Source organism: Nerophis ophidion, linkage group LG06 (assembly GCF_033978795.1).
Source record: "Nerophis ophidion isolate RoL-2023_Sa linkage group LG06, RoL_Noph_v1.0, whole genome shotgun sequence".
In the NCBI taxonomy this organism is placed as follows: domain Eukaryota; kingdom Metazoa; phylum Chordata; class Actinopteri; order Syngnathiformes; family Syngnathidae; genus Nerophis; species Nerophis ophidion.
The window spans coordinates 65,119,031-65,143,460 of record NC_084616.1 but is presented as its reverse complement, the minus strand read 5'-3'; the positions used below and the strand labels follow the sequence as shown (position 1 = coordinate 65,143,460).

Genomic DNA, 24,430 nt, shown 5'->3' with positions numbered 1-24,430 from the left:
TTAGTCTGTAGATTATTATCATGGATAATGGAGTTTTCTCAGTAAATAAGAACATATTCCTATTTTTACTGGTAAGTAATAATACATTATAATACATTTTAGTTAACAAAAACAACACACTGCAGTGAAAAGGTAAGTCAAGCGTTTGTTTATTACTCTAGTGCCAGGAGAAAAATCAGGCCACTGGAAAGAGAGAAGTACAAAGCAGGAAGGAGCTGCACTGATATAAGATATTCTTGAAAACCCTAAGCTTGGGGCGGGGGCTCGGATGTTAGACTGGCCGTGCCAGCAACTTGAGGGTTCCAGATTCGATCTCAGCTTTTGCCATCCTAGCCACATCAGTTGTGTCCTTGGGCAAGACACTTCACCCTTGCTCCTGATGGGTCATGGTTAGGGCCTTGCATGGCAGCTCACACCATCAGTGTGTGAATGGGTGAATGTGAAAATAGTGTCAAAGCGCTTTGAGTGCCTTGAAGGTAGAAAAGCGCAATACAAGTATTATCCATTTACCATTAAGGATGCTGTCAACCAATGAGCTGTTAGTTCAAAACTTGCCACTGATCCCCAGCCGCACCTTGAAACTAGGGAAATGTACCTGTATGAAAACACACTAGTGAGCCACAGTCTCAATTCTTCACACAGTCTTACAAATGCTTAATGGAACGATTGACCGTATCTAATAAAAGTATTGCACAAAAATTGTTAAAGCACCCACCTAAATATTTGTTTTTTGTTATGGAAAAAAGGAGAAAACATGTCCACGCCTGTGATTTTTTTTTATTGAAAAGTCAAACAAAAATACACTTCTTCATTCTGTTTTCCTTTTATTTCCAATTTACATCAATAAGATGTGTAACAAAAACAAAACGGATCATAATAAAATTAATTTAAAAAATTTACACACCCTCACACACACAGAGACGCCCCACCCTGGTTGTTATTGGGCCACTTGGTTCAGCTTTGGTGTGGACTTCAGTGATGGTCTTGAAGTAGCCCCGGTCTTCACCTGTCTTAACTCGACGGCTCGCCTCCTTCAGGGTGGAGTGTGAGTGTGTGGTGTGAGGCTAGTGGGAATTAAGGGTGGGGGTGAGGGATGGTTTTTTGGTAGAGACTAAATCACAGAACTCATAGCACCTTCTGAAGAGAGAGCAACCCAAAGCATAGATGACCATATTGGATCTGCCTGGTCATAAAATATTTGCGGTCATCTGTACATTGTCCCTATGTTTTTCAGCGTGAGGTAGCTTCAAACCATTGGATGACTACAATAAAAGGCAGGGTTGCTTGGGATTTTTTCAAAGCATTTTTTTGGGGATGAGAGTAAATTTCCCTCCTCTGATGGGCAGTGAAGGGGTACAAGACTTGGAGACATACACCCCAAATGTAACCGCACTTCCAAAAAGTGTTGGTGTGCATATCAACACATGTACACACATTATGTGGAAATACATATAAAAACCACCTGGTTGCTTACAGTATAAACAGACCTTTACAACAATAGAACCAAGGCTTTATAATACATAGTAACGGTTTTGCTCCTGCTCATGATGGACAGGCGTGGAGTACCTAGAGTTTGAGAATATTTTATTGGTCTGCACAGATTGAAAATGCCATATTAGTGTGATGGGAGGGAAGCGGGGAAGGAGGTGGAGTAGGACTGGAACAGAGGTTGTGCGGCTGCTGTTTAGTGGGAAGGGGCTTGTTGTACTTACAAGGTGAACCCCTCCAGTCCTACCTCATCTCTGCCCATTCAGGTGATACAATAAATAAGTGACATCAAGTCATGTTTCAGTTCTCCACAACTTGGTCCCTCTCTTTTTCTGGACTCATTCCAGTCAGCAGTGGGCCATGGGAAACATGACTGGATCTCAGGAGGCGGGTTGACAGAGATGTACACTTATTGCAGATGCCCTTCAGTGCCATCATCCAACTTGGAGAGCACTTCGCTGTGAGATCAATTTTCTTTTTATCATTTCCAGTCTTCTTTATTGTAGAAGTGTGTGTAGTGTTTCATGGTTGAGTTTATTTCATTCCTGTTATTCTGGGGGGTCACTGTGATATTCCACTTTACAAAAAGCAGACCGGGCCTACATCCAAGCCAAACTCCTGATCCGCTCCTCCGATGTCCATAGGAGCAATGTCCACGATGGGCAGACGGGAGGTTTTCTGTGTTTTGTACTCAAAGACAGTCTTGCCCCATCGGCCTGTGTGTTTCTGTTGGTAGAAAGTCAAGGAACAATTCAGCCAACTCATTTATGGAGAGGTCATTGAAATTGTTTTCTGGCATTTTGCTTACCTTGCAGCCGTCCTCCATTACGCCATATGTGAAGCGACTGTTGCCCTCTGCACGGATCTCCACATCATTGGAGCCCTGCAGGAGCAAAGCCTTCTTCAAGTTGCCGGTGGCCTGGTCCATGTAAGCGATGCTGTTCTTGCAGTGGTAAGTGAGGTTCTGGGATGCCTCGTTGGACAGAAGCCTCAAGAAGGTCAGCTGGACACTGGCGGCATTTGCAGCAGGGCCATCCTGAGCGTAGCTGAACTGTAGAGACAATTTTAGAGATTGTTAGCAACCTTTAAGAAAGGTCTTCATCATTGTTATCTAATAGAGTAGACTCACATGGAATCCTCCATTCATGGTCTCGCCAAACCAGATGTGTTTCCTATCCTTGCTCTTACTGGTCCACCAGGACTTCTTGGGTACTTTGGCGATGCTCGGGTAGACGCAGGTCTCTCCAGTCTCCATGTTGCAGAATACCTTAATGGCATCAGCTGTGCTTCCAATGTTGGGATCAACCCAGTAGTCACCTTAAAAGACAGACAAAAGCGGGGGGTTGAAAGCCTGAATTTTATTTTGGAAATCTGTGACTTGAGTTTGTCTGAGGGTGCTACCCTTCTAGGGGAGCTCTCTTTCTGTTAACACAATTCTTTGTTCCACTTATCTCACCTCTAAGGAGCCAAGAACTGAGCCATGTGGAACTCCACCTTATTATAGCTGGGTGTTTATTGGAATATATTTTGCAGAATTCTGCAGTCTACAAATAATCATTTTCATGAATATTTTGATAAACAAAGTAGTAAAATCCCTGCAAATCTAGCAAAATATGCTAGATTACTGTTTTAAAGACACTTGGTGAGACCATATTGGCAACAAGATATGATTAGAAACAATAATATTTATTTTATATATATAATTTTTATGTTCAGTAATATTTTCTCATGTTTTGAACACTTGGGTGGTAGGGGAGGATGCCAGACAGACCTGGCAGGCCCAAACCTATAGTGAGGGTCTTCTGGGTACGTCTGGAAGAGTCTCCCATCAGAAAGAATTTCAATTCCCACCTACAAACCGTTTGAGGGAGGTGCTGGATATTGAGTCCGAGTGGATCATGTTCCGTGCCTCTATTGCTGAGGCAGGCGATCGGAGCTGTGGCCGCAAGGTGGTCGGTGCCTGTTGTGGCGATAATCCCAGAACCCGCTGGTGGGCATCAAGGGTGAGGGATGCTGTTAAACTGAAGAAGGAGTCCTATCGGGTCCTTTTGGCTCAGGGGTTTCTGGAGGCAGCGGGCAGGTACGGACAGGCCAAGCGGATAGTGATTTTGGTGGTTGCAGAGGCAAAAACTCGGACATGAGAGGAATTCGTAGAAGCAATTGTGGATGACTTCGTAGCGATTCTAGACCACCATCTGCCACCTCAGGAGGAGGAAGCAGTGCACTGTCAACGTTGTGTATAGTGGAGACAGTATGCTGCTGACGTCGCCTGGGGATGTGAATCGGTGGAAGGAATACTTCGAAGCCCTCCTTAATCCCACCTACATGTCTTCCGATGAGGAAGCAGTGCCTGGGGACTCCGCGATGGGCTCTCCTATTTCTGGGGATGAGGTTGCCGAGGTAGTTGACAAGCGCCTCGGTGGCAGGGCCCCGGGGGTGGATGAGATCTGCCCAGAGTTCCTTAAGCATCTGGATGCGGTGGGGCTGTCCTGGTTGACAATACACTGCAGCATTGCATGGACATTGGGTGCGGTGCCTCTGGATCAGCAGACTAGGGTGGTGGTTCCTCTATTTTAAAAGGGGAACCGGATTGTGTTCCAATTATCGTGGGATCACATTCCTCAGCCTTCCCCGCCCGGTAAGGTATAATCAGGTGTACTGGAGAGGAGCCTACGTCGAATAGTCAAACCTTGGGTTTAGGAGGAGCAGTGTAGTTTTCGTCCTGGTCGTGGAACTGTGGACCAAATCAATGTTCTCGGCAGGATCCTTGAGGGTGTATGGGAGTTTGCCCAACCTGTCTACATGTGTTTTGTGGACTTTAAGAAGGCATTTGGCCGTGTCCCTCGGGAAGTCCTGTGGAGAGTGCTCAGAGTAATCTGAGGTATCGGACTGCCTGATTGTGGTGGTCCGCTCTCTGTATGATCAGTGTCAGAGGTTAGTCCGCATCGCCGGCAGTAATTCTAGCAAGGGTTATATTCCGCCAGGGCTGCCCTTTGTCACAGATTCTGTTTACATCTTTTATGGACAGAATCTTTAGAATTTGTAGGCATAGCCAGGGCATTGAGGGTGGCTGCAGGATTAGCTCTCTACTTTTTGCGGATTATGTGGTCCTGCTGGCTTAATCTGACCAGGATCTTCAGCTCTCACCGGATCAGTTCGCAGCTAAGTCTAAAGCGACTGGGATGAAAATCAGCACTTCCAAGTCAAAGTCCATGATTCTCGCCCGGAAAAAAGAGTGGAGTGCCATCTCCGGGTTGGGGAGGGGATCTTGCCCCAAGTGGAGGCGTTCAAGTACCTCGGGGTCTTGTTCACGAGTGAGGGAAGAGTGGATCATGAGATCAATATGCGGATCCGTGCAGCGTCTGCAGTTACGCAGACCCTGTATTGGTCCGTCGTGGTGGAGAAGGAGCTAAATCAAAAGGTAAAATGTAAGGCTCTCAATTTACCGATCGATCTTCGTCCCTATCCTCACCTATGGATGAGCTTTGGGTTATGGCCGAAAGGACAAGATCATGGGTATCAGCGGCCGAAATGAGTTTTCTTTGTTAGGTTGCGGGGCTCTCCGTTAGAGAGAGGTTGAGAAGCTCTGTCATCCGGGAGGAGTTCAGAGTAAACTGCTACCTCTACACATCGAGAGGTGCCAGATGAGGGGGTTAGGGCATCTGGTCAGAATGCCCCCTGAACGCCTGTTTGGGGAGGTTTTTAGAGCGTGTCTGACTAGTAAAAGACCACAAGAAAGACCCAGGACACGGTGGAGACACTAATTCTCCCATTTGGCCTGGGAACGCCTCAGGATCTCCCGGAAAGAGCTGGATGAGGTAGCTGGAGAGAGGGAAGTCTGGGCTTCTCTGCTTAGGATGCTGCCTCCATGACCCAACTTTGGTTAAACGGAAGTAGATGGATGGATGGATTGACGTTTCAAAAATACTATACACAATACTGTAACGCTTTTATCACATATTTACTCCCCTTACCGCTCTTCCAGTCAGGGTGGCTCAGTTTGAGATCTCTGCAGGAGCGAGTTGGATTCTTCTGGGAGCCATCGGGGCTGCGCAGGTTCTCAATCTGGTTGTTGAGCGACTTGAGCGTGGAATCAACCTCAACATCATGCTGTCTGTGGGAGCTGGAAGCCTCATCAGCCCTCATGTACCTCAGAGGATCGGGAGACTTCTCAGTCTGTCCGAGACCAGCGAAGGCGGACATGTCTATGCCAGGGCCTGGAGGGCCAGGAGGGCCAGGGGGCCCAGCATTTCCAGGGGGACCCTAAAGAAGATAAGAAATTGGAAAATGTTTAACTGAAGAAATACTAAACAAAGTGTAGAGTATATGGACAATGACGATGCTACATACAGCTGGGCCAGATTCTCCAGAGCGTCCACGAGGTCCGGGTGGTCCAATGGGGCCAGGCTGTCCATTAGATCCATCTTTGCCAGCAGGTCCTGTAGGTCCATGTGGTCCCTAAAGCATCAGTGTGTGTTAAACCACAAGAAAAAGGGGGCAATTTCTTGTGATGAACTTTAAAGTTTAAAACTTTCATCATTTTCTGATGAAGCCTATCAAATGTGCTTGCAGTTCCCCTGTATTGCGTCAATCACCTTCAGGCCTTTGCCTTATTATGCATGAATATAATTTGTATAGTGACATTTTATTTCATTTCTCTTATCATAACTCCTGTGCTAAACTAATCTACAGGAGATATTACAGCCCATTTTGGATCTAAGCAGGAATTCCTATCTTATCTGTCAGCCTCTTTTCCGCACACTGAATAATTACTTAATGCCTGCACTGCCCATCTTATCTCACTGGTAGGTAATTAAAGCCCTCGCACTTTGCTGTGCCCGTCTTCACCAATTGGAGATTGGAGAATTGCACAGAGGCTGACTTCTGACCCCCATTAAAACCCTCAATATCGTCATAGTCAACGCTTTTGTATGGGAAGTTTGTGAGACCCATTTATTTTCTTTTACGCATACCTTAGCTCCGCTTGGTCCTGCAGGTCCAGCAGATCCGGAATCTCCAGCGGGACCCTGTTGGACAAGATCATAACACATTGAAGAACAAAGAAGATTAAAGACGCAGAAGTCAAGGCCATGAATTCCTTACGGGAGGTCCAGGAAGACCCTGCAAACCGGTGAATCCTCTGTGACCCTTCTGTCCTCTCTCACCAGTCTCACCACTCTCTCCCTTATCTCCACGTGGTCCTTGGGGACCCTAGGGTAAAGAAAAAAAAAATCTTAGAATGTATAACTTCCACTAGCACCCAACTATAATCTTACAATCTGAAGCCAATTAAAAGTTTTAATTTTATGTAGATGTTACTCACAGCCATTCCTCGTGCACCAGCAAGTCCAGGTGGTCCTGAAGGTCCTTGTGCACCCTGAAGTGAAAAGAGTTATTTTCTTACAGTGTATACTCATTATGTACAGTAAATGTTCAATTGGCTTGTTGTGTTACTTACAGTCTCTCCTCTGTCTCCCTGCTTGCCAAGAGGTCCAACAGGTCCAGGGGCACCGGGACCACCAGGAGCACCAGGGGCACCATTAGGACCAGCGTTTCCTCGCTCTCCCTATAGAAGATCACAAAGAGCCGATTTATTGGCTGCCAACAGGTTATTTCACCATAGAACTAGATACTATTCTTAGGGTGACCTGGACCATTTTCTCTTACCTTGATTCCAACAGATCCATCCCTACCAGGTGGTCCATCTGATCCAGGGGTACCCTGAAACACAGAAGTACAATTAAATAACTCACTCTACTGTAGTAATTATTAATGTAAATGTAATAGTGAATGTAGTTGGTTTATCTTAAGTCCTCATAGTTCACACCTCTCTTCCAGTCTCTCCAGAAGGTCCAGTAAGTCCAGGGGGTCCTACAGGTCCAGGAGGTCCACGGTCACCAGAAGAGCCAGGTCCTCCTTGTTTACCAGGCTCACCCTAAAAACAAGAAGTATATTTTTTCATAAGTCCTTTTTTGTTAGTTTCTTTGAGACCATTTCACCAGAATTTACACTCCTTAATGATGTTGGACTTACAGAAGGTCCAGGAAGGCCAGGGAAGCCTCTCTCACCACGCTGTCCAGGCAAACCAACAATACCACGAGACCCAGCCAGACCCTGAGGACCTGAAGGTCCGTCGGCACCCTACAGAGACAGAAAGGATAGGATCTTGCCCCGCTCTCTTCATAGCAATTGGAAACATAATTAAGTCTGTGAGGAAAACTCACAGGGGGTCCATCTTCTCCGGGCTCTCCCTTCTCTCCTTGTGCGCCAGCGGGTCCTCGAAGACCAGCATCTCCATGTCTTCCTTGGGGTCCAGCGTCACCACGGGCACCCTTTGGTCCGTCTTTTCCAGAAGGACCAGCAGGTCCAACAGCGCCAGGGTTGCCCTGTGATAGAAATAACATGATTGGTGAGTCTAAAAAGTTTTAGAATGATTTCATTATTGGCTTTTTGTAAAATACTTACATTAGGACCAGGAGATCCAACTCTACCAGCAGCACCAGGGAAACCAGTCGCCCCCTGTTAAGCACAGACAGTGTTAAATATTACCAAATGTTCATAAACTATAATTAATAATTGTTCAATCTGCAACTTTGTGCCAGCGAAATACTGTCTTAATTTTTTTTATTATACACAAACCATGTGAGATGCAAATTTCTGTCTGGTTTATTCATTCATGATACATTTGATGTTTGGAATTTAATTGTCAGAAAGCAATTGTCCATATTTTAAAATACTTTAACCAATTTAATATACTGTAGGGATGTGTGCGAGTGACTACATTATTGAATACATATTTCAACTATCATGCTAGATATCTTTGATTTATTGATTGATTGATTGATTGAGACTTTTATTAGTAGATTGCACAGTTCAGTTCGTATTCCGTACAATTGACCACTAAATGGTAACACCCAAATAAGTTTTTCAACTTGTTTAAGTCGGGGTCCTCGTAAATCAATTCATGGTACAAATATATACTATCAGCATAATACAGTCATCAGACAGGTTAATCATCAGAGTATATACATTGAATTATTTACATTATTTACAATCTGGGGGGTGGGATGAGGAGGATTTGGTTGATATCAGCACTCCAGTCATCAACAATTGCATCATCAGAGAAATGGACATTTTAACAGTGTAGGTCTGACTTAGTAAGATATGTACAGCCAGCAGAGAACATAGTGAGTTCAGATAGCATAAGAACAAGTACGTTGTGAATACGTTTGATTATTTATATTTGGTTATTTACAATCCGGGGAGATGGGATGTGAATGGTATTAGTAAAGGGTTGAAGTTGCCTGGAGGTGTTGTTTTTGAGCGGGTTTGAAGGAATATAGAGATGCACTCACTTTTACACCTGTTGGGAGTGCAGTCCACATTGACGTGGCATAGAAAGAGAATGAGTTAAGACCTTTGTTAGTTCGGAATCTGGGTTTAACGTGGTTTGTGGTGCTCAGCCTGGTGGTTTGGTTATGGCGGTCATTCACGTTAGAGAAGTAGTTTGACATGTATTTCGGTATCAGGGAGGTGCAGCGGATTTTATAGACTAGGCTCAGTGCAAGTTGTTTTACTCTGTCCTCCACCCTGAGCCAGCCCACTTTAGAGAAGTGGGTTGGAGTGAGGTGTGATCTGGGGTGGAGGTCTTAAAGTAACCTGACTAGCTTGTTCTGGGATGTTTGGATTCTAGATTTGAGGGTTTTGGAGGTGCTGGGGTACCGGGCATGTAAGCGTAATCGAAAAAGGGTTGAACGAGAGTTCCTGCTAGAATCTTCAAGATGCTTTTGTTGACCACTATTTGATTGAATCAAATAGGGGTCACACCAATCCTTAAAACCCTTAGTTACAGCTTTCAACTGCATGAATAACATTAGCAGTTTGAAAGTAATAATTCTGTTTATAGACTTTGTTACTTGGTGTAACTTACAGGAGCTCCCTGAGCACCACGTGCACCTTTAGGTCCAGAAACACCAGTTGGGCCCTAGAAAAGAAAAATATATTAAAACTCAAACCACATACATTCAAATACACTTCCTGTGCACTCAAGGCTTTAAGTTTGAGGCAGAGTACCCACCACAGGTCCGGGTGCTCCGGATGGTCCTTGAGGTCCGGAAACACCAGCCTCTCCTTTCTGTCCTCCCTCGCCAAGCTCTCCTTTGGCACCAGGCTGACCATCTGCTCCCTGGATGTGTCAGAAAAAGGATCAACAATGGCATGTTTGATGAAGAGCATGTCAGTACAGTAAAGGTCCTTTAAATGTACTTACAGGAGGTCCAGCAAAGCCAGCAGGCCCAGGAGGACCTCCCTCGCCACGGTCACCCTGTGGGCAAATAGAGAAGTCTCAATCAGGAAAGGCTGTTTTCTGTTAGTCTTCTAATGGTTTTTGCATGAAATAAACGCTCAAGAACGATCATGTCAGTGTTCCAAACTATCTACAACTAACTTACTTGATGTAATGCAAATTACAATTACAAGCTTCAGGTCGGTTGCGAGAGTTCAATTTAGAGTTTTTATAGTCATCAACTAAGCATATTCTACCTCTCGCAATCTAATACTCCGTGCATAAAAAGTGTATGAAGAATGAACAAAAAAAAGCTAAATTGACTTATTACATTGAACGCAAAGTAACTTGCAGCACAATATTGGTTAAAAAAAACTAGATTATATGAACATTTGTAAATCCCTCAGTCCCATGCATACAGCATGTTTTTTTTTTGTAATGTAGATATTGACTACATGTATATTCACATAACAAATCTAATTGTTTTTTCTTTGTTTTTAGAAAACCATAATCGTCTTACTGAAAGAATTTTCAAGATACCCAACCAAACGTCCTATCGAAAGTTTACAAAAACATTGTAAACTCGAAAGTTTACAAAAACGTTGCCATCTTTTTTTTCTAGTGTAGCCACTGATGCACAGGGGGATATACTCACAGGGGCACCACGGACGCCAGGAGCACCAGAAGGCCCAGAAGGTCCAGTCTCACCCTGAATAGAAGAGAAACAATCAAATTAACTATATTTAATAACACAGACTTTAAATTAGGGGTCCTCGATTACATGTAACCAAGGATCAGTAGGGGCCAGTATCATTAAAATGTAATTTCCCATTGATCTATCTAGACACTCACAATGTTTCAGTACAACTGTATGGCTTCGATATGTAAGGTATGTGATGTTTGACAGGCCGACTATTGAGGACCCCTTACTTTGATGGTATATTACATGTGCAGGTTTATTGCTTTAAAACACCAGAAGTTGCAGGATCAATTTTACCTTGGCTCCATTGGGTCCAGCTGGGCCAGGAGGACCAATGGGACCAGTCAAACCCTGAGGAAGATTAAAAGCATGATTATAATCTGTGATTGATATATTTTAAAAAACACATCACAAGAGACAATCCCTTTTGGACTCACTCTAGAACCGTCTTTTCCAGGAGCTCCCTCAGGTCCCTTTGCTCCATTGTCGCCCTGTTGGAAAAATTAAAAATAGCAAGTCAACCATATGAACAATTTTAATAAGGTGAAAATGACAAGTTTTTAAAGAAGACATTTACTCTGTCTCCTTTGGGTCCTGGGATGCCACCAGCTCCTCTCTCTCCAGGCATACCCTGAAGGCCGGGGGGTCCCTGTGATCCAGCACTTCCAGCTGGTCCAATGGCACCCTAACATAAGAGTACATCACATGCCAGTTTATTTTAGCACAGCATTCAACATTACTGTCATTTGTTACTTTTGGTTAAGAGCTATATAACTTGAAGATGAAGAGTGAGAGGACCCTGAAATTCTGTAATTCCTCTCTTACCTTGGGTCCATCACTTCCAGGTGTTCCAGGAAGTCCACGTGGTCCCTGAAGACCCTGAGGACCAGCACCACCCCTCTCGCCAGGGAAACCACGTTCACCCTTTCAGGACAGAGGTACACTGACTTAATTGAGGAAACTTGATATGAATGCGAAAACATGTATTTTTGTACTGTGTACATAAAACGGTGCAAGTGTATGTGTTGAATATCATTACAGTACATTTTGGTAGCACTACATCAATCGTATGCATGTATTTTGTCTTTGAAATGGTAGATAAAAGAACAGGAAAACTCACTCTAGGTCCAACAGCCCCAGGAGCTCCACCCTCTCCAGGAACACCCTGCAGAGAGAGACAGGAAACAGGTTCATTCAAGGTTACGCAATCATTTTATACTCAAAGAGATGTTCTGTTTTGTACCACCTCTGTGCGGATGTCTTAGTTGGCTTTAGCATCAAAAACTATCCATCAATGTCCAATAGAAAGCCAGCAAAGGGACATGAAGATGTTTATCATTGGGAAAATGCAAGTTTAAAACCCCATCTTGACATGAAGTGATCCACACTCATCATCTACAGGTGAAGGAAATGTACCGTATAATTTCCGGCCTATAAAGAGTACCTGAATGTAAGCCACATCTACCTAATTTTTGGACTATTTTTACTTTATACATATATTGTCCGCACTAGTCTATAAGCCGTAGTAGGTGTACACAATGAAACATTAAATAATTACACAGGCTCTAGTCAACTGTCTTCGGCATTTTGTTTATTCGTGACTGAAATTTCGTGTTAATTTCATAGATCCACACCACCGTGACTATGCTAATTTATTTGTGGCATGTGAAGCTTGTGAATCCGGAAAAAAATCCATACATTAGCCGACTCATTGTTTGAAGCGCAGGGGTTCAAAGTGTAGGGAAACAAAGTAGTGACTTACAGCTAGGAAATTATGGTATGTTGCACTGACAAATTTCTCACCTGATCTCCGGGTTTTCCAGCCTCTCCTGGGGAACCACTTGGTCCAGGAAGACCCTGTATAACAAAAACGTTGCATCATTTTATCTGGTGAGTTTAGCTGTCCAGATCTCAATCTCGTCTTTACGAGATAGTTTTTTGAAGCATTGCTTGTGTTCAAATGTGATTGTGGGGTTTGAAGATGTGACTAACCTGGAAGCCAGAAGGTCCAGGCTGACCTTGCTCTCCTCTCTCTCCAGCAGGTCCCTGAGATACAACATAAAAATGTCAACCAAAAACAAGCAGATTTCTTTTTAACTTGTAGAATTAAGCACTTACAGCAGGGCCGGGTGGGCCAGCAGATCCAGTCTCTCCATCTTTTCCAGGCAGACCCTGTCCACAAAAGTTAGGTTTTTTTATGAGTTAATTTCATAAGGATATCTTATAAAGCAATCAATGTGATGTTTTAAACTCCATGTAGTACTTACTCTCAGACCAGTGCGACCCAACAGACCTTTTTCTCCAGCCTTTCCAGGCTCACCCTGTTTAATAGAAATCAATCAGCTACAGACACTCTACGTTTGTGAACACAATTCGAATTAAACGTTGCGGTATAGACTTGTCTAGCGCAATTCTGACAAACGTACATTGGCTCCTTTTGGACCGGGGAATCCCATCACTCCTGGCTGTCCACGGGCTCCCTGAGGACCAGGTGGGCCGGGCCGACCGTCCTCACCAGAGGCGCCCTGTGGTGATCCAAGAAACACAAAATAAAACTCAGTGTGTGCAGATCAAGATATATATATCAACTAACTGTAAATGTAAGGAAATCGAAATCAAACATCAAGTGCTGTCCTGCCTGGTACATCAATACCATTAACCACTAAAGTGGGTGGCATTGACTGAAACACTTTTTTTCAAAAGAGTTCATGGACAAAGTTCGACATTTCTACATTGTGCAGTGAAGTAACCACTGGTACTCACAGAAGGTCCAACTTTGCCTTGAGGACCAGAATCTCCAGGACGGCCTGTAAGACCCTGAGAAAGGGAAAGCAATTTGTGAGACCATTGAAGATGTGAGTGGTTGACGCTGACTTCATTCTCACTCACTCTTGCTCCAGGAAGACCTGACTCTCCTGTGCGTCCGGGGTCACCTGTCGCACCCTTAGGCCCAGCAGCACCAGGAACACCACGGTCACCTGGGGCGCCCTGAAGAACACCAAACCCAAGTTGAGACAGACGTCACTCATTGTTAGCAACATGATTTCTCAAGGCTGAAGTAGCTTTGTGAAGCACTCTAAGCAGTTCTGAATATTAAAACTGTGCAGCACCCACCTTAGCACCTGCAAGACCATCTTGACCAGGGAATCCACGGTTGCCAGGGGCGCCCTAAGTATGAGCAAAACAATTGTCATCAGACATAGTATGAAGTAACTGCAACTGATTCATCATGCAAGTTACTTAGAGCTCATCCTTACTCTCTCTCCCGGAGGTCCAAGTGGTCCTGCTGCACCAGGTTCTCCTCTAGCGCCTCTCTTTCCTTCTTCGCCAGCAGGACCGGGTGCACCAAGGGGACCAGCGGGGCCCTGGAAAGATCAGGTTATGCCAGTGTACAGTAGCATTGCCTTAGTCTAATTCTAATAGGAGTTTTAGTCCATAATAAGTAAAAAGAAACACTTACAAGCTCTCCCTTTGGTCCAGCTTCACCTTTAAATCCAGGAAGACCAGGGTCACCCTAAACCAGAAGATGAGAAAACCGCAAGGAATGAGTGTTTGTGAGCAACCTCCAGAGCTATACAGGTGATTCTCAAGCAACTCACAGACTGTCCTTTGGGTCCCAGAGGGCCTGTTGCCCCTTGTGGTCCAGGAGGACCCCGAGGGCCGGGGAAGCCAGGAGCGCCAGCAATACCAGGACCTCCCTTGAAAGAACAACAAACCAAATGTCAGAACCAAGAGAAATTGAGAGGGAAATATCAAAATGAGAAGAGTGGTCTTACAGCAGATCCTTTAGCTCCGGGGATACCATCAGTTCCGGGGTTTCCCTGTTAAACACAGACAGAAGATAGTGGGTCACAATAAGAACTCAAGGACCATAAAAAGAGCTTTCTGCTACATAAATCAATGTGGTGGGTAATGACAAACCGAAGCCCCAGCAGGTCCGGGAGATCCTGGAGTGCCAGCCTCTCCTCGGGGACCCTGTTGGCCTTCGGCTCCACGAGCTCCAGTTGGACCAGCTTCTCCCTGCCAGGACACAACAACAACATTTGTACCTCCATAGAGACATAACTATATATGTGTCACATAATGAAGGTTAGTGAATACATACCTTGGCTCCTGGAGATCCGGGGAAACCAGGGGCTCCAGCCGGACCAACAGGTCCCTAAAGAAAAAGACAACCTGTAGGTCAGTACTGTATTTCAAATGCAAAATGAGTAGAATCCATTAAAGTAATAATAGGTAAGTGACTTACAGGCGGCCCAGCAGGTCCAGGCAATCCATCATTTCCACGAGCACCCTGTGGAGTAAGAACAAGACACTCAGGCCATTGAGTTGTCCACTTTCTAAAGGACAGGAAGCGTAAACAAGCTAAAAGGACAACTCACTGCTGCTCCAGCAGCACCTGGACGTCCCCTCTCACCAGGTAGACCACGTGGGCCCTGTAACAACAGACAATAATCGTTTGCTTTTGCATTGCATTGCACTTCTGTCAACATGAGTTTTATTTGTAGGACACTCACCATGGGTCCAGGGGCGCCATTCTCTCCAGAAGAACCAGCCTCACCCTGAGAAAGAAAAGAGCCTCAGATCAACCTGAACTATTAGGAGAATCCAGTAATACTATTTTGAAAAGCGCTGCTCTCACCTTTGCACCAGCAGTGCCAGTCTCTCCCTTAGCCCCATCCAGACCAGGGTGACCCTACGAAGAAGACGACAAGACTGATGCCTCAAGCAAGCAGTGTCATATTGTGTCAGAATGTCTAAATATTGGCTCTGCTTCTCATTTGTAGGGCTGATGGACATCACTTACTCTGTGTCCTTTGATTCCAGGAAGGCCAGGAGTTCCGGGGAATCCTCGAGCTCCCTGAAATTCAAAGAGAAAAGTAATTCAAGTTTGCTTCCTCTTTAGTTGCCTCTCATCCTGTCAGTGAGTTTGTGTGAATGACCAAATCATTATTAAGTAATACTGTATCCGGACTAGTCTGTGTAAGAGTAAAACAACTTGACCACAAGAGGTCATCATTGCAAGGATTTAACCAGGGTCGTGTATAAAGAGAATAGCGGCCAACTAAACAGGCGCCATGACTGCTACCAAGGAGATGTGCGCCAGATACATGCGATTGCTGTCGTTTTGACGATATTTTTTTTAAAATAAAGCAAAATATTACATCTCTGTATAGTTCTAAACATACTCCAGCTCATAAACTTACCATAAAACATGCTTTTATATCGTCAAGATATAATTTTGCGGCCGTATTTGACGCAATCTGCTCCTACATTCTTGCAGTGTTTCGTGACCAGCAGGCACTCTAACTCGCACCCGACGGTACAATGAACGTAAAAAATACACAGAATGACCAAAATGATAACTCATTACCCTCATATTGACAAAATCTTCTTTAGCTTTGAACCAACAATCATGGAAAAATTGGAACTTTTGTGTGAAGTATGTCAACTGTGGAGGCTGCCTCCAATGTATTGGTAGTCACTGTATGTATCACTCATGTAATATTGTATCCGATCTTTCTTTTTTGTAACATGGTAAGTAAATAAGTGTACTTTTGCAGTTATTTCCCCGTATGTCTGCATAATAACTCAGCTATACTTAAACTGGTGAGCACTAGACAATATGGATTGATTATTTATTATTATTTTATCATTATTGACTTGTTTTTGCCACTTTGTTTTGTACATTTTTAATGAGATTTTCAGTTCACTTTCTCATCTATTGTTACACCCAAAATGTGTTTTTTTTTACTCACTAATTGTCCGTCTATTTGTATATGTATTTGACTTTCTCTTCTACTGTTATCGAATTGCATTATTTTAGTTTTAATGAGATTTAAAGATAACCTGTCTTTGTCATACCATCTCATACAAGTATTAATTTTTCCCGTAATATTTGTATTATATAATGTGTGTTCTCTTGAAGAAAATACAATCATTTACCTGACATAAGAGACTGTAATCGTTGGCACTCCAGTGTTGTCTGCGGACATTCACTTCCCATACTTGTTTTCTGTCCGGGTTGTGGTTAAAGCGATTTAAAAGCTCTCCACAATTCTCACCGGTAGAGCAGCCCTATGCTGCACAATATGGCATTTTTATACATCGAATGACTAATGAGGAAGCACCGCAATCGGATCAGCTCAAAGTCTGTAGTAGTCATGTCATGCGCCCTTTCGAGCTCCATCTTATCTTGCTTATTGTATTGTACCATATGTCCTGGCCAGAAATCTACGTTCTAAGACCACCAGCTTATTAGTGGGCTCCAGTACTGTGCAATGCCTCACCGGTCACATTTAGAGATACTACGTCAGTTGAAGCATCTTAAATCTCATTTATGGACTGGACTATCACAATATTATATAGCGTGTCAGACCCACTCGAAGGTCGAGTGGGTCTGACACTCTATATGAGACTCTATGTGACACTCTATGTGAACAAAATTCAATTCAGTTTACCCACATTTGTGGTCCTCTCCAAGGTTTCTCATAGTTATTCTCATCGACGTACCACTGGGTTGTGAGTTTTTCCTTGCCCTTATGTGGGCGCTGATCCGTCAATGTCGTTGTGGCTTGTGAAGCCCTTTGAGACTTTGATTAATTGATTGATTTATATACTTTTGCCTTTAAATAGACCCCTTTTTTAGACCAGAATATCTGCCCTCTCTCTTTTCTGCTGTGCCCCCCTCTCCTGCGTGGAGTGGTTATCAGATGGCCACGGTGATGCGCTGACTGATGCACAGAGGAGTCTGTGTATCAGTTGGTGACGTCTCTGCACTGCTAAATTGTCTACATACAAGAGAATCCCCTGCAAGTCAGCGGTCGCTTCCAGGGTTTTCCATTGTTCCTATTGGGTTGAGTTTTTTCTTGCCCTGATGTGGGTTGTGGGATCAGAGCAGAGGATGCTGTCGTGGTTTGTTAAGGCCTTATGAGGCATTTGTGATTAAAGGTTATAAAGATAAACTGTGATGGATTGATTGATTGAAAGTTACATGAGTGCCTTTTCTACCAATCATTGATATCGCCTGAAACCGAGTTGGCCATATTCTATTTACACACAACACTGGATTTGACCAAGCATTTTCTGCATCCATTCAGTGAGTTATGTCTTTATCTCCAACCTGAGGTCCAGCGGGTCCACGTTCTCCAGATTTTCCAGGTTTGCCAGCCTCACCCTGGAATAAAACATGGAGTTGATGGGTTCTTCTTGAAATTCAGCAACAGGTACCTGCACTGCACTTTACTATTACTTATGCTTCTACTTTATGGCGGAACGATATTAAAGAGAGATAGAATATATGAGGATTCTTACATCACTTCCTGGTTTTCCAGAAGGCCCAGGTGGCCCACGGGGTCCCATCGCTCCCTGTTATTAAACAAGCGATAGTAACCAAGTATTCTATCGCAGCAACTTTCTTACAAGATTATTGAAAATAATGCAAATACAGTAGTTATATTTTAAGGAAATACTTACAGATGGACCGGCCTCTCCAGCCTCTCCAGGGCCGCCCTGGAAACCCTGTGGGCCCTACAAATACAATAACAAAGTACATTAGTCATTGTTATACACTGTATGGTTTGTCCTTAACTAAGCAGTTATAATGGGTACTTGTATGTATGGAATTTACTGCTATGATGAATGCACTTACAGGGGCTCCACTTGGTCCAGGAGGCCCACGGGGACCCATTGGACCCTGCAAGAGAAACATATTTGCAAATTAACAGTTAAAAAAAAAAAAAAAAATCTACAAAACCCTGGTTTTGTAAATGAATTGTGACAGATTACTAGAGCAATAACTACACCATTCTTTTTTAATTTTTTTTTTAACATTTTCATTATTATTCAGATTCGTTCATTTCAAAACTAACTACAAGTGTAAATGAATCATTAAAATAAACTGGAACTGCACTAGTCTGTGTAGGAGTAAAACAACTTTGCCACAGGAGGGCATCGTTGCAATGGTTTGACAAAGCATTTCTTGCATCAACCCTGAAAGCTGTCTTACAAAATCATTATCTACTGATTATTTCCGAAGTACCAAACCAGTGCACACAGAAGCCGTACGTACCATCGGTCCTTGCATCACTCCCATCTGAGCACCTCCGGCCTTCTCATCAAAACCTTGAGCCATCTGTGCAGCAAAGTTCTTTAAAACAGAGAGTGACAGTCAGTTTATCCTTGTCCTTGTCCTTGGTTTGTTTGTATTTATCAGTAAAAATCACTGCAAGATCATTTCATAAATTGGCATCGCCTTGGAGGTCAGCTGTCTGTTTTGAAACATTTAGTTTATTGGCTTCTTGTGCATCAAGGAAATTAATGTAGTATTATGATGTATTATAATGTACTACATGAACCATACGCTTACCCCTCCGAGTCCTGCGGGTCCAGGTGGCCCAGGGGGTCCGGGGTTTCCGGGGATGCCGGGCTCGCCATCTCTTCCACGAGGTCCAGAATTTCCCTTGGGAAAAAATAGTAGGACACTGAATCACAAACTGCAAGGATTTGAAGTCAGGAGAAGGGAACGTTATATGGATTGATAATCTTTAGTGCATGGATGTTTGCAATTACAATGTAATTATAGAATAATCTGGATCTTAATTATGCTTTCATACCTTGTCACCTTTTGCGCCAGCTGGTCCACGAGTTCCCTGGTCACCTGGGGGCCCCTGCAAGAGCAAATATATCTCAAGTCAGCGACATTCCATGTGTGGCTAACACCTGCTCCCACCACTTTATACCAAGAAACAACTTTTAGCAGCCTGAATGGATCCTAGAAGAACATAATACTTACCATTGGGCCGGCTGGTCCTCTTGGTCCTACAACCTGCAGGTGAGAAAGGGGGGAAAAAAAATTCTGTGCATAATTATGACCTTTGGACATATTCATAACAACTATGATTTGACTTGACTTGAAAAGTTTGGCTAAAGACTTCACTTCTGCTTAAACTATGCTGTGTGCACCTGTTTATGTATGTCTGTGTATGGGTGTTGACTATGAAGTTGCTGAGAGGATGGAAGAAGATTTGATGGGGGTCATTGTGTCTCAGGAATGCAGAATTCATCCCATTTAATACAAAGTGTAACAACGCACTAATGGAGATTATCCATATAGATCACTTGCCTCTTTTGGGGATTTATTTTAAAGGAAAAACTAAATGAAAGATTAACTGAGGGCTTTATTGTGCACTGCGAGCGTTTAAATAGTACTCATCTCCCATAAGTTAGAATATATGCAAAAGTCAGTACTTATTGTGTTGTCATTTAGTGAACAATGTTTTATGGATTGTATTTCAAGTCTAACAGCCTCCTCAAAGATCTACTCACATCTGCGATATCTCCAGGTTCACCTTTCTGGCCCTGGTTGATAAAAGAGAGCAATAGTAAGAAAAACTTCATTTTCTAACCAAAATAAGTATTTTCCCAAGGCCTCACCCTAGCGCCAACTGTTTCTGATGTGGTCGGAGGATGGATAGATCAGGGGGGAAAAAAGAAACACATGTAAAAAGCATTTCAAGACAGTGTATGGATTTCACTTGATTTACTTTTAGGGGAGAAAAGACAAAAACAATGCATATCATGATGCTACCAATTACCAAACTAACAGGCCAAGAACCAATCTAGGTTAGTGGAATGAGGAAGGGGCTGAAGCAGAAGCAAGCGTGTGATCATTGTAAAGAAAAAAAAACGACAAAGAAATTGATTATTCTCATATAAAGAAAAAGCCTCATGGTGGACTTTTCCTCATTTTAATTATATAAAATTTGATGAATAAAAATGCGTCATTGCGTTGAAGGATCCTTCTGATGGCACCCCCTTGTAAGCCTTCATTAGAACTTTTGACACTATAACTCATCATGCTGAAGTCCAATCAATTGATGGGCATAGATAAAGGTGCACGTCTGGTGATGATTCATACAAAGATTGTTGGGATCACACATGTATCGGACAGTTTAGTCAAGGGAAGGATGTTGTGTAATGAAATATCAACCTTAAAGGATTGTTTAAGGACCTCATGGATCAAAGTGGATTTGAGTTGTGATCATGCAGCATTCCCCATGCAGTGGTGTTAGAGGCACATAACTAAAAGCAAGTAATTTATTTATGGGTAAGGGAATAAATAAATTACAACCAATGGGGGCACTGCCATCAGCGGGGCACATGGGACAGCACTCTCCAGATGGGACGATGGGTTTGGCACACTCCCTCATCTCCTCGCAGATTATCTCATCACACAGAACCGCTCCGCTGTCACACACACATATTCGACACGGCTCTGGCTTCCACACATCCTTATCATTGTACAGCTGGCCGTCCTGCGTGCAGACACCTGGCCGCTCTGTGGTGACCAGCAGGGGGTGTGTGGCAGGTGGACAGGAGAGGGGGAGGAGAGGGTCAGTGAGATGGATGCGGAGAGAGTTAGGAAAAGTTGAGGAATTTAAAAGTGTAAATATTGTTTAAAAGTGGTTTCGGAAAAGGGGGAAGTGATGGGGGAGGACCAGCGTCAGGATAAGATGAGAGACGTGTGGTTTGTAAGGCAGTTTCCAGTAACAAATAAAAGCTTTGCAAGGTGCACACATTTTAAAAAGACATTGTGAATAAAGTGGGGATCAGGAACTGAAGACCGGAAAGTGTTAATCATACCTCACAAACTTCAGCTAAAATAATTGCGTCCAAGAATTTGAAACTGTTGACTGAATATATTTAAAGAGTTGGGGCTCCGCTGCACCTTTGAATGAATGAACACTGTGCTCAATTGACAAGCCTCTGCCTTGGGTAAACAGGGGGTGTCTCCATCTGCACCACATTGCGGCGTCAAGCAGCAGTACAAACAAAAATTAAGAAAGGCTTGTTTGTCTGGCCCAACATACTGTAATGAGTTCGGTTTGCTTCGCAGCTCACTGTCCTGGTTGCAGTTGAAAAAGGATGGTAGAATGGAGAATAATTGCTATAAATACTCTATACTTAGTGACCTTCATCTGTTGACCCCCTGTTTTGCAGCCTGTCCTACTGTCCCCTGCAGAGTTAATACCTGCCAATGCCTTACTGCTACCCTTTGAGCCTGCTAGGCTGAGGTCACACACAGCCTGACCCTGTCACTTCACATCACGACACAATGACCACTGAGTCTGCAATTAACAGTCACATTTATAGCCATTAGTCTGAGATTCTCAAAGCCAACAGTGTGAGCCCTGAACCGATCCAAGAGTGTAAACAGTGCAGACAGCCAGAACTTTAGGTTCGCACCCAAAACTGTTTTGTTTACTAACCAATCATACATTAAACAGTAGCCAATTTTCTGAACCAAGTGGTTAAGCAATGGTCTGATTTTGGTGTTTAGATGAGAAAGTTTGGTCTTTGCAGTTTGAGCCAGTTACATACAAATGAGCACTTTCACCTGGTCCGCCATGCCTCACAGATTGTAAATTGGTTTTACTTGTATAGCGCTTTTCTACCCCTTTATAAGAAGCCCAAAGCGCTTTGACAGTATTTCCACATTCACACACACATTCACACACTGATGGCGGGAGCTGCCATGCAAGGCGCTCACCAGGACCCATCAGGAGCAAGGGTGAAGCGTCTTGCCCAAGGACACAACGGACATGACTAGGATGGTAGAAGCTGGGGATTGAACCAGTAATTCTCAGATTACTGGCACAGCCACTCTACCAACTTCACCACGCCGTCCCCAGATGGGCCTTGATATCCTCACTTAGTCTAGAGATGGAGAAACACTGTAATATTTAGAAAGAAAACAACATCTTCCTACGGTTATTAACACAACTGCCTCTGTCTGGTAAAACTTTGTACAGAAGGAACATTGGTCATCATTTTTTTTTCTGCAAGAAAAGAAGTTAAGGGTGGAGAAGAAGAAACTTGAAGTACTTACGGTCGCCCTCTTCCTGACATCTGACCACAGCCAGTAATACAAGTTGGGATGCTACAAGTAGCAGAACAGTCCTTGAGTCCACAAAGCCGAACATGTCTAAATATTAGACATGCAATAGCTCGGGTGAGAAGAAGTGAAGGTATGGATGAGACGTTCAGTCAGTGCTGTGTTGAATGTGTGTTCCCAGAGATCGGCGGCACCATGCACTCAAACCCTCCAAAGACTAAGTGGAATCCAACGCGGGGCCCCAGCTGGCACTCTGCACCCACCGCGTCAGGGCAAGCACCGCGGTTTTATGTCCACTGTGCCTTGTATGGATCTTCGTATATTCCAAAATACCAGTCCTTCCCCCAGACCTCCTGTCAAGCTGAAACCTGAACCTTCCATCCCTCCCCTCAATCCTGCACCATCTACTCTCCCAGGGATTTTTTTTTTTTTTTTTTTTACTCAAGCCCACCTTCCTCCCTGACCTGTTTGGCCTGGCCGAGCGATGCACCTTCACTTTCATTACACTGAAAATGATTCTTGGGTGGACAGTGGGCCTTCTGATGGCTTCATATACAGTGGGGCAAAAAAGTATTTAGTCAGCCAGTTCTCCCACTTAAAATGAATGATGACTGAGGTCTGTAATTTTCATCATAGGTACACTTCAACTGTGAGAGACAGAATGTGAAAGAAAAATCCAGGAATTCACATTGTAGGAATTTTAAATAATTTATTTGTAAATTATGGTTGAAAATAAGTATTTGGTCAACCATTCAAAGCTCTCACTGATGGAAGGAGGTTTTGGCTCAAAATCTCACGATACATGGCCCCATTCATTCTTTCCTTAACACGGATCAGTCGTCCTGTCCCCTTAGCAGAAAAACAGCCCCAAAACATTATGTTTCCACCCCCATGCTTCACAGTAGGTGTGGTGTTCTTGGGATGGAACTCAGTATTCTTCTTCCTCCAAACACGACGAGTTGAGTTTATACCAAAAAGTTCTATTTTGGTTTCATCTGACCACATGACATACTACTAATCATCTACTGTATCATCCATGTATCCATTTTGGTATAAACTCAACTCGTCGTGTTTGGAGGAAGAAGAATATATTAACTGAAAAACAACTAATAACCTTTCATAATCCTTCTCTAAACATGTTTATGTAACATAATTAAGAATAATGCCAGGCTGCATTTATAAATCCCATACTGCTTTACTACCTGGACACTAATGACGATGTGTTTTCTCTAGACATAATATACAGCCTTACTAAAATCTTTACTATAACAACCAGGAAAGTACATGACCATGTCTTTGCAGGCATGGCAGTACTTGAAAACATTTGTGGATAAACAGTATCCTCAAAACCAAACGAGCTTGCATTGCAGACCACAAGAAAAGTCAAACTGTAAAGGAGCCACTGGCCCGATAACTCTTATGGGAACCAAGTACTGGGTCAGCAGGGTTGTTTGTTATGGTTTCGTCTGCGGATTAGGGATTTTTCTTTGGGTATTAGACAAACTTGAAGTGCTCAACTCACCAATAGGGTTGTGCAGTCGTAATATGTTGGCAAAATCCGTCCAACTTTCTTGAGTATTGCTATGTTTGAACAAAGGCAATTAGCAGGAAGTCGTGAAGAAGAGTCAAACATTCAGCGGAACTCAATTAAAGAGAGGTTTACTTAGATGTAGGGTCCATTTTATTCTTCACTTTAATCATTGTGCACCCTTTCTATATGACGATTGAATTTCTTCCATTGCCACGTTCCTCATAAAACAGCATATTTTTGTCACTACTGTCTGCAATGAAGCTGCAAGGTGATGAAACGTGATTGTAATCGTGAAGCTCTCTGTTCGGTCGGGCCAGGTGAGGAAGCTTGAAAGCAGGTCTTTGTCATGCGCAGAGGCACAGTAATTCCAGGGTCGTAACCCTTTGGCGAAGCGCCATCATTCCACATGCAGCAAAGAAAGACTTGGACCTGCCATCTAAAGTCCAGTCAGACAGTTCTACGCAGAAAACTCTGGTTTTCAGGTTGCAGTGATATTTGTAATTGTGTGAAAGGGTCGACACTTTTACAATC

The 24,430-nt window shown here is 43.6% G+C and overlaps 1 protein-coding gene and 1 long non-coding RNA gene across 3 annotated transcripts; one reads left to right on the top strand and one right to left on the bottom strand.

The window, feature by feature from the left end:
• Nucleotides 1-757: 757 nt before the first annotated feature.
• Nucleotides 758-22,700, bottom strand: col2a1a (collagen, type II, alpha 1a). 2 transcript variants are annotated; one of them, XM_061904599.1, is made up of 54 exons: nucleotides 22,363-22,700; nucleotides 20,605-20,811; nucleotides 19,908-19,924; nucleotides 19,800-19,832; nucleotides 19,267-19,299; nucleotides 19,088-19,141; nucleotides 18,841-18,933; nucleotides 18,544-18,621; nucleotides 18,124-18,168; nucleotides 17,949-18,002; nucleotides 17,787-17,840; nucleotides 17,596-17,649; nucleotides 15,280-15,333; nucleotides 15,115-15,168; nucleotides 14,990-15,034; nucleotides 14,855-14,908; nucleotides 14,722-14,766; nucleotides 14,578-14,631; nucleotides 14,394-14,492; nucleotides 14,249-14,293; nucleotides 14,072-14,170; nucleotides 13,933-13,986; nucleotides 13,730-13,837; nucleotides 13,587-13,640; nucleotides 13,362-13,460; nucleotides 13,236-13,289; nucleotides 12,899-12,997; nucleotides 12,740-12,793; nucleotides 12,591-12,644; nucleotides 12,465-12,518; nucleotides 12,276-12,329; nucleotides 11,593-11,637; nucleotides 11,298-11,396; nucleotides 11,050-11,157; nucleotides 10,910-10,963; nucleotides 10,770-10,823; nucleotides 10,428-10,481; nucleotides 9,758-9,811; nucleotides 9,566-9,673; nucleotides 9,419-9,472; nucleotides 7,954-8,007; nucleotides 7,713-7,874; nucleotides 7,522-7,629; nucleotides 7,316-7,423; nucleotides 7,156-7,209; nucleotides 6,947-7,054; nucleotides 6,812-6,865; nucleotides 6,592-6,699; nucleotides 6,462-6,515; nucleotides 5,839-5,946; nucleotides 5,463-5,751; nucleotides 2,618-2,805; nucleotides 2,297-2,539; nucleotides 758-2,214 (listed from the first exon to the last, which is right to left on the bottom strand). In XM_061904599.1, the coding sequence occupies exons 1-54, from the start codon at nucleotides 22,454-22,456 to the stop codon at nucleotides 2,068-2,070; spliced, it is 4,464 nt and encodes a 1,487-aa protein (XP_061760583.1). In that variant the 5' UTR covers nucleotides 22,457-22,700; the 3' UTR covers nucleotides 758-2,067. The 2 variants fall into 2 exon arrangements, with proteins under 2 accessions (XP_061760583.1, XP_061760584.1); XM_061904600.1 differs by lacking the exon at nucleotides 20,605-20,811 and having other exon boundaries at nucleotides 22,363-22,695.
• Nucleotides 5,430-23,195, top strand: LOC133555112 (uncharacterized). The gene is made up of 16 exons (XR_009807274.1): nucleotides 5,430-7,096; nucleotides 7,170-7,222; nucleotides 7,327-7,436; nucleotides 7,524-7,897; nucleotides 9,760-11,410; nucleotides 11,571-12,362; nucleotides 12,512-13,281; nucleotides 13,373-13,502; nucleotides 13,580-13,644; nucleotides 13,744-14,654; nucleotides 14,724-14,892; nucleotides 14,981-15,219; nucleotides 15,300-15,352; nucleotides 17,601-17,698; nucleotides 19,108-19,305; nucleotides 22,550-23,195. It is a non-coding gene; the product is annotated as an uncharacterized LOC133555112 (long non-coding RNA).
• The last annotated feature ends 1,235 nt before the right edge of the window (nucleotides 23,196-24,430 follow it).